Source organism: Schistocerca americana, chromosome 4 (genome assembly GCF_021461395.2).
Source record: "Schistocerca americana isolate TAMUIC-IGC-003095 chromosome 4, iqSchAmer2.1, whole genome shotgun sequence".
Lineage (NCBI taxonomy): Eukaryota > Metazoa > Arthropoda > Insecta > Orthoptera > Acrididae > Schistocerca > Schistocerca americana.
The window spans coordinates 715,962,887-715,977,333 of record NC_060122.1 but is presented as its reverse complement, the minus strand read 5'-3'; the positions used below and the strand labels follow the sequence as shown (position 1 = coordinate 715,977,333).

General features: G+C 37.3%; 1 protein-coding gene across 2 annotated transcripts in view; it reads left to right on the top strand.

Moving 5' to 3' along the window:
• The window catches only part of LOC124612780 (exocyst complex component 4), a 242,963-nt gene that overhangs the window by 127,445 nt on the left and 101,071 nt on the right, over positions 1 to 14,447 (top strand). For both annotated transcript variants that reach the window (XM_047141177.1, XM_047141175.1), the window contains exon 9: positions 12,239 to 12,553. In XM_047141177.1, the coding sequence (XP_046997133.1) occupies positions 12,239 to 12,553 (315 nt within the window). The remainder of the gene's footprint in view (positions 1 to 12,238; positions 12,554 to 14,447) is intronic.

Sequence of the window (14,447 nt, the reverse complement as noted above, 5' to 3'; positions counted from 1 at the left end):
ATTGTGAATACTGTATATGTTCCCAGGGGGTTTTCCATACTGTATATGTTCCCAGGGGGTTTTCCAGTTCCTGCCAAAAATTGCTAAAATATGTAATTTTTTAGATTGAATAATTTGAAAACTAATTTGTTTCCCTTGTGAAAGTGTGTATTTTTGTATTCAGAAAGATTAGGGCTATGAAACTATGTAACTGGATTTTCTAATTAATTAGATTTAAAAATGGAACATTGTGGAAGATGCAAACTTTAATTACAAATAACTCTTGAAATACGAAGGATTTGGAAACAGTAAGGTGCTTGCTAAGGAAGGGGAATGAGGGCTTTAACCTGAGGTACAACATTCAGTCAAAACTACTTATCAACTCACTCAAAATTCTGTCTCCACATAATTGTACTGATCCTCAAATTATGAATATTTCTTCATAAAAATTATTTCTAGGTAAACCTATCAGGCTGTAAGCATCTGTAATCTGGAAATGAGACTGAACAATAAAAGTTTGAGATTCTCTGCCTGAATAAGGAAATAGTTAATTTGTGTAACAGTCATGTATGTTGTTCATGTAACTAAAATCATAAAAGAAAAATATTATGTTAGGGATGGTAGGAATGGTAGAACAACAAGTAGATGGCTCCAACTTACTCTCTTACGTAGTCCATTAGCCATTCATAAAGCATCTCTTCCAAGGCCTCTGATATAGATAATATACTGATTGAGTTGTAAATCTCTAGGTGATTTTGGGCTATCATTCTTTGGTGTAGTTCAGTTAAGCAATGTTATTACTAAATGAGATATGTACTACGAACACATTTTTACGTTACTGACCTTGTTTCTGCACTTGTTAGGTGCTTTTCTTGATGTCAGTCTTCCTGTAAACATATGGTTTATTGGCAGTTTTGTTAAATGGTGAATACAGCACTGTAGAAATTAACTTTAATATTTTCACATTTGTTGACAACAAGAGAAATTATGATAAACAGCTTGCATTTCTTAATTTATATAGTTCACATAACACAGGATAACACATCACCTCCACTACAACTGATTTGATAGAGTGGCATGATATTTATAGCACACTTTGACTATTGTGTATATTCTGAGTAATAACATAAAGTTTCCAATTTGATAATGAACTGCAGATTGAATCACTACATAATTGTACATTATGGCTAGTGGCTGACTAGAAATGTTACCAAGTTGGCTGCATAACCTTAGTTCTATACACTTTAAAAGAAAACCGACTATGTGATGTTGACATTGTAAATGAGTACCGTAGGCTGCCTGAAGAAATGTCCTAAAAACTTAAATGTGCTTAGGAATAAAATTTGGAATTTGTTTTTATATTTCAGTTTATGATTGGAAAGGTAGCAAAATCAGAAAAAACAGATCAATAATAAGCAAAACAAGTCTGTTTAACTATGACCTAGATTATCTGAAAAAGGCTAAATTATACATACTGCCTTATGGGTATTATTTCTATTTCCATGGGGATTCATAGAACCTGCAAAAAATAGCAAAAAATGAGATTTTCCGGATAAAACATTTGGCAAATTTTAGCGATTCCCCTTGTGAAAGTAGACATTTGGGAATCAAAAGTATCGAAGCTACAAAGCAATGGTGCTGGATTTTGGAAATAAAATATTTTTAGGGAAAAAAAATGCTTACGGAGAGTAGGAGAATGACGGCTACACTAATTTAGCCATAGATTTCTATTAGCTCACTGCATTTATTAACTCCATATGCTCCTTACAGATCTTAAATTATGGGTATCTCATTATAAACATTATTTCCTTGTAAACTAAGTAGACTGTTTTCATCAGTTATCGGGAAATTACACGGTGAATAATAATTTGTTCAACTGAAGTATGTGTGCCATTCATAAAATGAGATCAAATAATGTGCTTGTGGGACATATTTTTTTTTTCTTTTCTCTCTTTTTAAATAATGAATGTGGCTGACATGGAAATGCTATTTTGTGTTTGTCATTAATGTTAATCATAACTTGATAAATAACTAGTATTAAGACTAAGTTGCCTCATCTGTCTGTTGGAAAGCACCATCAGACTTTCACCATTAATATGCTCAAAGTTAAACAGTTTTTCCAACAGAGTTATAGGATCTGACACTAGTGCAACCAAACTGCTTTGCCTGATTTTGATGAACTTCACACTGTTCCGCAGTTTTACATGCACTTCATAAAGTTCAAGTGTTCAATTTCACATGAACCTTCTTCGGGCAGAATTTTGTGTATTCATCATCTGTCGGATTAGCCACTGGCCAAGGTGATGCACTGATTTAAAAATTGGAGTGCAGTTCAAATCACCCTCTAGCTATCAACACTCTTAAACCCTGAAGGCAAATGGTAGGAAGGTTCTTTGAAAAGTCTGTCTTATCCAACCATGTACTTCATCTCCAGTGATCTTATCATCGAGACATTAAACCATAAACTTCCTTCGTGGAGTCACCCATTAGACATGACTTTAACTGAACACTGAGAGCAATGTTTTCACAAAATGCAGTAAGTCAGCAGGTGAATTTCCAAACTATGTCACCATATCCACTGATGCCAGTGTAATCCTTGTGGCTAACTAAAAATCTGAAAGACATGAAAGGACAAAGCTACAAAGATATGCTGAAGAGAATGATTCATTATCTTGTTTGCCCTTTCACTTCGTAGTAACTAGAGGCTGCCATGCTTTGCATGAAGAATAAGAAAACTCCAGGACAAGATAATATACAAGTAGAACAAATACACATATTTGGACAAGGCACTAAAATTTTGGAATGTAATTCTAATTAATAACTGTGTCTCCAAATCACAGTTACCCGAAATCTAGTATAAAGCTAAAGTAGTAGTCTTACCGAAACCTTGCAAGTCACCAACAGACTGCAAGAATATTCAACCAGTCTCAGTTTTTTGTCAGTTCTACAAATTACTGGAAAGAATGATCTTGAACCGAATATCGCGACATGCAGGCCAGACCCTCATTAAACAACAGACAAATTTCGCACAAGAAAAGTATTATGTGGCCAGATCTTTAACCTGAAAGTGTGCATTCCTTGATCTAACTGCAGTGTAAACATTCCATCCCACTGGGAAGGTAACAGATGTGAAATAATATACAAGGCATTGTTTATTAATACCAGAGAAGGAAAGTTGCTACTCACCATATAGCGGAGATGCTGAGTCATGATAGGCACAATAAAAAGATTCACACAATTAAAGCTTTCGGCCATTAAGGCCTTTGTCAGCAGTAGACACACATACACACACGCACACACAGAGATAGTGGCTGAATAGCAAATTGTGGGCTGGATCTAGAGATATAATAGTTTTATCCTTTAAGAGAGGAATTCTCACCATAAGTTTTCTGAAGAGTAAGATTCCACTTGCTAGTCTGTTTTTGTGTCTCCATTGATGGTAACATGTTAATATTGTAATACTCATTAGTGAGGACAAAACTGTGGGATGATGCAATACCAATTTTGGGTGGGTTATAGTGTCCTGTTTAAACATTACTGATTACATGTACTTATTTCGAAAAATAAAAGCTATCCTCCTCTTTTGCTAGTACCATCCAAAGTATTCAATATCTTTGGTTTTAAATCAGATTGAACTTATACATTCAATTTGCATCCGTGATGTATTATGTGATCAACCCTTAGAAGTGTACCATCTGAGAGAGAAAAAGGGATCATGCTTATCGAAAAATTACATGGAACTTGAATTGCTAGAACACGTCATAGAACTGTCAAAGTGAGCAATTGATAACTGCATGTTAGTGTGAGTGAAAATTCAGTCAGAGGCCTGTCCCAGCATAGCTGCTTACAGGAGCAGCTGTGCAGTCCCTTCCTGATGCCTGAAAGTGAGGCAATGATCTATGTTCACAACTGGAGGTTTTCCCTAAGCATTATTTATTCAAGCTTTTTCTAACAATCATCTGTAGGCCGTGGAAAACATATTGACTAAAAAAATTTTTTGCTGCAGCTTCACATAACTTAAGTTATGTCAAGCAATAAGTGTCTCAAAGAACTCCATCAGTAGTGGTAGGTAGAGTTCTCTCAGAAGTTGTCAGTGCTGCTGGATGTCTGTAAGCTCTTGGTGTGCTTCATAAACCACCACTGGCTGTGGTGGTGGAAAGTTGAGTGTTGAAGAGTGTTGAGGCTCTTAACCTTACTGTCCAGATTATGAGAATGGGATCTAAAAAGAAACCACCCTCAGCTCAAAGATGAACTGCGTACTGATTGGATGGCTATCAGTAACAATGAATCTCTGGCATAATAACCATGTAGAAATTCTATTAACCTTCCTAAGGTATTTATGATGCTGCCTGAGTGGATAGATATCTCTGTAGCTTCTTGGGAGGACTTGGGGAATCCAGCCATCATCCTTTCGACACTATTATTTAATATCACAAAAATTTGAAACAAAAAGCAATTTGAAACAAAAGGAATTCTCAGTCAAGGCATTGTGCTGCTTCATGATAATGTTCCCATTCTGCTCGCACCATTCAAAATGTTATTCAGCAATTTGAGGGGGAGCAGTTAGATCATCTGCTTTATAGTCCCATTCTCGCACCTTCTGACTATCACTTGTTCTGAACTTGAAGCATGATTTTGGAGGAAGACTATTTGACAGTGACGATGATGCAAAAAATAGTGCTCAGCAGTGGCAGTCTTCACTGACAGCATCTTTCTATGAAGAGGACATAGAAAAGTTGGTTTCTCACTGGGATAAATCTGTGAACAATGGTGGCAATTATGTAGAAAAAAAGTTTAAGAAAAACTCTCTCTTGTAAAAATAAATTTTGGTTTGGAAAATTGTTTTTATGAGTTTTTTCCAAAATTGTTATTATTTTCTGGACATGACTTGCATTTGTGCTATTTTTTCAGGTGATACTTTGTATAATAACTGCATCATCTAAAAATTGTCTGACGTTGCTATTAATGTTATCAGCAAGGTCATTAGTATACAATGTATGCAGCAAAGGTTCCAACACACTTCTCTGTGGCACTTCTGAAGTTATTTCTAGATCTGTCAATTACATTCCTTCCAAGATAACATGCTCTGTCCTCCTTGCCAAGATATCCTCAGTCCAGTCCAGTTTGATACTCCATCTGACCTTTTCTTCTTCAGGGACCTGCAGATACTGAATTATGCTTAAAGGAGGGGCTAGCTTAGCTGCAGATTCGGTATAGAATTCCATTGGTCCCTTTAACTGTATACAGCTTTACCATTTTCAGTTTTTTCACAATGCCATCAACACTGATACCTGTATCACTCAACTTTTTAGTGTTGTTAGAATTAAATTGGTAATACTTGTGTATATTTATTAGTAAAATAATATTTGAAAATGATTTGCTACCTTCAGTTTCATTTCCTGTTTGATCCATTGGTGTCTGAGCATTACCATTCCTGCCACTGACAGCCTTTATAAATTTGTTGGGTTCTGTGAGTGAGTGGTTTTTTTGACAATATAATGCTACGCTAATCTTTGAATGCTTCACAAATTGCTCTTTTGACAGCCAGCTACATTTCTGTTAATATATCTTTACCTGTAGCACTACCTATAGCACTATTCTCGGTTTTACATCTACTATTCGATAGTTGCTATTTCCTTAGAATTTTCTGTACAATGATTGTATAACATGAAGAGTCCCACCTATCAAGGACTGTTCTATTAGGGACATATATATCTAGTGAAATGTCAGGGTCCCTTTTTTTAATTTCAGCCACAGATCTTTTGCATGGTCATGTTCGGAGCTAACTGTTTCAAGTTTATATCTGAGACATGACCAAGGACTGTTCTATTAGGGACATATATATCTAGTGAAATGTCAGGGTCCCTTTTTTTAATTTCAGCCACAGATCTTTTGCATGGTCATGTTCGGAGCTAACTGTTTCAAGTTTATATCTGAGACATGACACTGCTGCCTCTATATCTAGCTTGTTCAATAAATAAAACTTTGTATTGGTTTTAGTTGTCCTTTGTACTTTGGTAATAAAAATGTCGTGTGACTAGGGCCTCCCGTCGGGTAGACCGTTCGCCGGGTGCAAGTCTTTCGATTTGACACCACTTTGTTAACTTGCATGTCAATGATGATGAAATAATGATGATTAGGACAACACAAGACCCAATCCCTGAGCAGAGGAAATCTCCGATCCAGCCAGGAATCGAACCTGGGCCATTAGGATTGACATTCTGTCGCGCTGACCACTCAGCTACCGGGGCGGACAGTTTGGTAATCCTTGTTACTATAACTGCCTCGTGGTCACTAGTATCAGTCTCAGTGAAGATATCCTCAAAGAGGTCAGGTCAGTTTGATGGCATTAGTTCATCAAGAATGGACTTAAGGAATTCTGCTCTAGACATTTTTCAGAAAAACCACTTAGTGTTGTTTCACAGGATGTCTTGCAGTACCTAACATGTGAAAAACTGTGGTGGTTGATAGAAAGGTTCAGTTATAAGTTTATGCCTAGATTTGATACTGTGTCTTGCTCAAACAATCTCAAATGCAGCTTCAGTTTCTATTTTGATGGATTTGAATTTCTTGTCTCCTAGAGCTGTTATCTGCACTGAATTGAGAATCACCTAATCTAATTGTATGTACTTCTCACACAGACAGCTACCTGAATAGCAGCCTCTGATGTATAGTGCCCACCTAGTGTTATTTAGGAAGATTGTACAGTTTCCAGCCCTATGGTGCAAGTATAGGAAATCGTAGCCAGGCTTCTCATAGACTCTTCAAAGTCTTGCCTTCTGCTCAACTCAGAAAGTGGGGGCCTATGATCAGTTCTGTGGACAATGCAGCAGATTGTGAGCTTCATTTAAATTTCATTAGCAACTTTCTCTTTCAGTCACTAGAATGATCCAAGTATCATCTCGAAGTCCAGAAAAGAGGTGTCTTTGGTGCAGCCTGTAGCCTCATCTATTTATGGAACTGCCTTGTTAGAGCAGTTCCCTCTGGTCCCTGCCTCCCCTGTGCAGGGTACCTATACCTGTCACACACCTCTCAGTCAAGTGGACGAGTGGTGATAGATCTTGTATTTCATGTACAGGAGACGCTATCCTTGAGAGAGGATAGTACTTGAGGTAACTTTGATATTTCCCGGGCATGTCTCTCGGTGGGCCTCCCAACTGATACATTTGCAGCAGGTTCCAACTGTGTGGTAGCAACATTTGCAGCAGGTTCCAACTGTGTGGTAGCAGTCAGTTTGATTTACAGCTTGCCTGTGAATAGCAACTAACTTGTGACGTGCTTGCGAATAGTATTCTCAGTGGAGCTGTCTTGTGGCTGATGCAGTGTTTTACTTAACAGAAAAAAAATAACTTTAATTAATCTTGTTGACACACAAACACATGCCTGTGAGTGACAATTTTTTTTTAACAAGAATGCTACTGCAAAAATTGTACGTAACACAAATGTACATAAAGACTGTTGCTATAATACAAAATACAATTTTCATGGAAATTAATGTTGTGAAAAATGCAGTGTAGGCATGACAGTTGCATAATTTTTGATATAATCAACACAAAAAGCAAGTTTAAATTTTTCATAAAGTTTTAGGAGCTTGGTTTTCAAAGTAAGTTTATCTGACACACATGACTTCACTTGGACACAAAGCAAATACTATAAGTCAGGTGATATATGTAAACAAATGTGTGAAATTCATGGATTTTGCATTTCATTGGTTGTTTTACACCTTCTGTACAATATTACAAAGAACACTTTATAGTCCTCATATTATATAAAAAAACAACAAAAATTGTAAAGCACAACACAGCTCGTCTTTGGTTTGAGCAGTGTTGGTCGCTGGGTCGGGAGCAAAGTTGGTGTTCTAATTCGAGCCGAAGGTGTTCCATTGAGCTCAGATTGGGACCATTGTCAAACCACTCCAGTTCAGCAATGTTTTTGTCCACAACCATTGCCTCTCAGATGATACTTTATGATGGAATGCATTGTCACGCTGATACAATCATCGTCTCTGACCTTTTCCTCTAAAATACACAGTACTCAATGCTGTAAAATGTGTTCGTGTCCATCTGCATTTAATGTCTTCTCAAGCACAATAAGGGGCAACACATTAATCATTTAAAACACCCCATTATCGAAACACTGCTCCCTCCGTACTTCACTTTTGGCACTACACGTGATGGGAGGTAATGTTCTCCAGGAATTTCTCAAAACCAAACCCTTCCATCTGATTGCCAAAGTGCATAGCATGATTAATCACGCCAAATTATTTGTTTCCAGTCATATATTGTGCAGTGGTTTTGCTCTTTACACCTCCGCAGGTGGTGCTTAGCATCGACTGCAGAAATACATCACTTATGAGGAGCTGCTCAACCAATGTACCCCATTCTTTTTAGTTCCCCATACACAGTCATTTTGCTAGCTGGACTACAGGTAGTATGCCAGAACTCAGAAGTGCTTCCTTCCGCTGGTTTCTTGTGATTTTTTACAACCATCCTCCGCAATATTCAGCAGTCTCTGTGCATCAGTTCATGATGTCTGCGTGACTTTTGTTTAGCTGTGGTTGTTCCTTCATGCTGTCACTCCACAGTCACATAAGCTGCAGTCAACTTGGCCAGCTTTAGAAGTGTTGAAATTTTCCTGATGCATTTGTTGTTCAGGTGACATCCAGTAACTAGTACATGTTCGAAGTCACTGAGCTCTGCTGACTACCCCATTCTGCTATCACTGCTTCTCTACTGACAACACAATACTCCCTGCCTTCTATTATATTGATGGGTCTGTCTCTCATGACATCTAGTGGTCAATTCTGCAATAGGTATTTGCGTTTGGATACTTTTCATTAGATACTGTGCATTTTCTGCAAAAGTAAAAAAGGACCTGTCATTGAGAATTACCTTCTGATGTGCATTTGCTGTGTGAGTGAAGAAGAGTTTTAGGTGCACAAAAGCTCTTCTATCTGTCTGGAAGAGTCTTAATTAGGATGTTATCATGTTTGGTTTGTCTATTTCCCTTTTAACTAGTCACAGTAAGACTCCACACTACACATGATGTGCATATGTAAAAGTACTGTGGCGGGGCAGTGTTCACGGGTCTTGTTTTGCAATTTATTTAATGCCCACCTACCTCAGTAGAGTGTCCATTCACCACCCGTTGCTCTGCATTTGCTGATACTATGTAGACCATGAGAAATGCAGCATTAAAGAAAACCATCATCCATACTTACAATTACAAAGTCCATGTAACTCCAGTAATGAGATAAACCTGTAAATCTCTATTAATAACGGGCAAAGTGGGTGCTTCCTCCCTTCATTGAAAATCTTTCTTTGTAGATACTGATGTTGTAGTACAGTCCTTTTAATTTATTGTGTCTCCAAGTCCACATTTATGTTGGTAGTACATCTACTACTAGTTTGTGCAGCTTACATCACACGTAAGACAGCCAGAAATGTGCTAAGTCCAACCTGAAATATTACGAGATTCACACAGCCAACACACTGTTACAAAACAAGTTGACATTCGGTACTTTTCAGTGGATTCTTCGAAAGAAGATACTCACCAAAATGTTCTGTACGTGCATACGGAACATGCCACGCAGAATATTCACAAAGGCCAATACTTTCACTCGCAGTTTATTCTGCAACCAACATTCCAAAACCTCTCAAAACTTGACCGAAATGTCCGTAATTGCATCTGCTAGCACGGTGGTATAAACCGAGTGCTATTTAACCCTCCTTTCTTCATCTTACAGATAATTTTTTTGGACACATTTAACATGACCTTCTCGTATGACAGCGACTCCACAACTGGCTGAATGCCGTCGCTCACAGGGCATAGAACTCATTCAATTACACGCAAAAGACTTTTCTCTCATTGGTTGATCAAAACGATTATCCAGTCAGATTAACCCTTCATGATCAATTTTGTGCGCAAACCGCTTTACTCCAATCAGCATTCGCAGATGCATCTACGTCATTTCATATTGCAAAAATTCACAAAATGTTCCACAAAACCAAACCAAATGAAAATTAAAAAGAAAACTATGCTTGAAATGTGCTTTAGAATTAAGTATCCTCTTACTATCTTTCTGGCTGCCGTATTAAAAAAGCAAACTCTCCTAGACATGTCGGCCACCAGTTAGGAGTATTCACCGTTTTCAGGACATCCTGGTTATGTAACACTTGCTAGTTACAGATGGTGTAATACATTATAAAATTGAAATTTGACGCATGTCCCCACATACACACTCACATTCACTCTCATCTATTCCCACCCTAACAAAAAATATAAATATCAACTTTTAAACTATTACTTTCCTTACGAAAGCAAAATTATTAAAAGTTTAGAATTAAAATTCTTTAAAAATAACTTGTGTGCACTGAGAGTGCTGTTAGTATTTGCAAATGACAAAGAAACTTAAACTGTCATGATTCCAATCTGAATTTACTTTACTAAGTGTCAGTTAAGTACTTTTTTTAATAGGTTTTTTTATATTTTCAAAACTATTAAAGTTATCTGTATGAAAATTTTACACACTGTTCTTCTAAATTATAAAAGTTCCTATACCAAATTTGAAAACAAACAGATCATATTTATCAAAGTTATTTAGTTTCTTAGGTGAGAAGAATACATAATCTTAATATGCTCCATACAGAGCAGTTCTCACAGTCCACACACCGCGACAGATGGCATTATGATGCCAGCAGTCGACTACACAACAGCCAGGGCTGGAGACTTCATTGCCAGCATCCAATACAGCTTGACCTAACGGAATAAAACTTACTGCAAAACTCTGGAGCCATGTAAATAGCTGCGATGTTACAGTACTCATTCAGAGTTGCACTTATTCTCCCAACAAGGGTTAAGGCAACTTGTGCTGTCTCTATAGTGACACCTGGGGCTGATGATCTTCTAATTTCTGCATCTATATCTGTAAGCCATTTCATGATGGTTGTGGAACATACCTCATATAAACTCCTGTTCCATTTCTAAAAGGTGCAGGGAGAGAACAATTGTTGATAAGCCTCTGCGTGAGCTCAGACTTAACTAGTTTTACCATATTGGTCATTTTGTGAAATTTATCTTGTTGGAAGCATTCTTTTGCTTGAATCTTGTTCCAAGTGAATTCTCAGAATGCTGGCAGTTATTGACTATGTTACGCATGCTTCATCTTTACAGTGCCTGTGGTGTTACAAGGGCATCCTCATGACAGTTCCATGCCCAGTGGCTGAACTCATGATGAAACAAGCTGCTCTTCTTTGAATCTTCTCAGTCACATAGTTTGAGCATGCTTGGTAAAGACGTCTCAGAGTAGTAGCATTATAAATCAGGCAAATGAATGTTTTGTAAGCTATTGCCTTTGTGGAATAATTACAGTTTGTTGGGATTCTTCCACTGAATATGCCTCCCATCTGCGTCTCCTGCACCTAGTTTTATGTGGTTATACTACTGCTTTGCCCCAGACACATACTCAGAGATGTTTTATGGTTGTTACTGTTTCCAGTGAACTTCCAATCATAACTGAAAACTAATCGGTCATCCTGTTTTGTATGTGTAGTATGTTATAAATGTTCATTGAGGAATCATTCGCAGTTCAGGACCATGTATTGTTCCCATGCAGGTCTTCCCACAATTTTCTAGCTCTATGACTTATCTTTATATTGCAACCTGATCTGATGAGGTATATAAGCGTATATAATCAAGTGAGGTGACATAATATTTATGACACTGACGTTTGGGAGGGCTGGAGCTCTAATCCAGTTCTAGGTTTCCTGATTTAAGTTTCCCACTTTTCCACTAATTTGATGAAGGTAATTGCTTGGATGGTCCTACTGAAAAGGACAAAGCTAATTTCCTTCACTGGCCCTACTCAGTTCGAACTTGTGGCCCATATCTAAGGATCATGTTGACAGAGTGTTAAACCTCAATATTCTTACCTGCTTACTGGATTTAGAATGTGTGTATTCACAGCCCATCAATCATCTGCAGGAGGATGGTAAGCTTTCCTCTTATTTGTTTATTTCCACTCTAGAATTTTTTCAATGAGCATCTATATCCACCCACAACGGCTCCATATTCACCATCTGATATCGGCCTACATTTTAAGAAGACGTAGCTATTATAAATTTTGTCAGTATATAATGCCATTCTAAATAACCTAACATTACATCCTTAATGTATAGTATGTAATGCCATTGTAAATAACATAACATTACTTCCTTTTTTAATGTGATTCAATCATACATAGTGTCATTACTTTTTATAGGACTATGAAGATCCAGTGCACCCTAAAAAGCCTAAGCAACTGGTATGCCAACCAGATCCTCAGAATATCATATACATCTTCATTCCACTGATGAAATTCATTGAAGAAACTGAAAAAGAAACTGGGTGTATCTCAAACAGTCACTGTACACTGAAGGCATTTTTGGCTGATTATGTGAAGGAAGTCTTCTTGGGACGTCATCATGTGACAGTTGCAGGGAAGATAGAATTTGCAACCAAAGCACCAGACGCCTGGAGAGCCATGACAAATCCAGATACAGTCAAGAACTTAAGGCTACCCAGGCCGTTATTACAGGTAATAGAAATATGGTTTATTCTTATTATACCATCACCAAAAAGTAGGCTGATTTCGCCATTGTATTAGTTGCTGGTGTTTCTGAGAGAAATTTTTTAGTCTTACATAAAATTGTATTTCACATAACATCTGCTACTACAGGAGTTTCTAGAAGAAAATTACTGTTATATATTTTAGTTATTAATGATAACACATATAATAAATCTTAATAACAGTAATATTTTAGTGCTTTTCCTTTGCTTGTCAGCTACATAGTTAATGCGCAGATAAAATGCCCCAGGTTGCATTTTATTTGATTTGTTACTAGTTTTGTTCATCAGAGATGAGCGCCTTCAGAAATTCACATTCATTGCACATTACTTTGTGTTAATGATACTGCTGAGCAGAGCCGTAAATTTTTAATGTGTTACCATTACAATAATTAATATATGAAGAAACCCATGTCTGATGAGCAAAATTAGAAATAAATACTCTTTTACAAAAATAATTACTCTTAAAACAAAAGAAACATCATTTATCAACTGTTTGCAGGTGACATGTTACCAAGTCATAAAATGCATTTTCAAAAAGTAAAGAGGAGGATTAGAGTTTAATATCCCTTGTCTTTATGGTCCTTATGCGAGGTATATGTTGGTGGCAGAAGGATCATTTTAAAGTTTGTTGCAAATGCCAATTCTCTAAACTTTTTCAGTAATTTTTCAGAAAAAGGACATCAGTTCCCCCCAACAATTCACATTTAGTTCATGGAACATTTCTGTAACATTCGCTTGTTGATTGTACCTGCCAGTAACAAAACTTGGAACATGCCTCTGAATTGCTTCGGTGTCTTTCAACCTGACCTGGTGGGGAGATACGACACACACTTGAGCGGTACTCAAAAATGGGTCACACAATGTTCTACATGCCATATCCCTTATAGATGAGCTACACAGTCCTGGAATTCACCCAATAAACTGAACTCAGCCATTCATCTTTCCTACAACTGATGATCATGTCACTTAATGTTATGCCTAGATATCTAATTGCGGTGTAAATGCCAAGTTTTGGGGACAGCGTAATATGTAATTGTGATCTAAACACCAAGTTTTGGGGATAGCATAATTAAGGAGTCTATTGAAATAGGTATCAGAAAAACTAATAAACAGAGACGGAGTTTTCAATTTAAACAAGGCTTGGGGTCCGGCACTTGATTTATCATGATCTCGCTGACCGTCACGTCCATCAGAGACGAGAAATGCTGAAATAATTTACATTTCATGTAATACCAAGGTGGGATCTGCAATAAAGGTCATCAAAGGGTATAGCAGATGTTGGGAATCGAACTCAGCTATAAACAGCAGTGCAGGGCAACAGTCGGCTGGAGTTCAGTTACAGAGTACTCATAAAAGCATAATTCATAGCACCTCAAGGGGAGAACTGGGTGAGTCATTGAAACATTTTGCAATAAATGGAATTAACAACTTGGTAAAACAATACTCAAAAGTACACCATTAATCAGTCATGTGGAGATAACCTATCACATTTCAAATGCTTGTTACAAAATATACAAGACTACTATGAAATATTCATTCATTGTCAGGGTCTATATTTTCCAAAGTATTACATGTATGAATTTGATTGACACATTAATAGAACTGCTGGGGGGTTCACAACTCTTTTGTGAGTATGTGCTTGGCTACTGTGGTGCCACGACCTTTGCAGGATTACTTCCTTTCTGCACTGCACGCTTATATTTCAACTATCCCTTTCTCCCTCTGCCTCTTCATTGGATGGTTTTCTTGGTATCAACCCTGCTTGTAACTGGTTTGTGATTGGCCTCGAGTTTCCACTTAGGTGTGTTTTACAGCTTTTCATCAAATAAACGCGTGGTCCCCATTGTTGACTTTGACCTGCC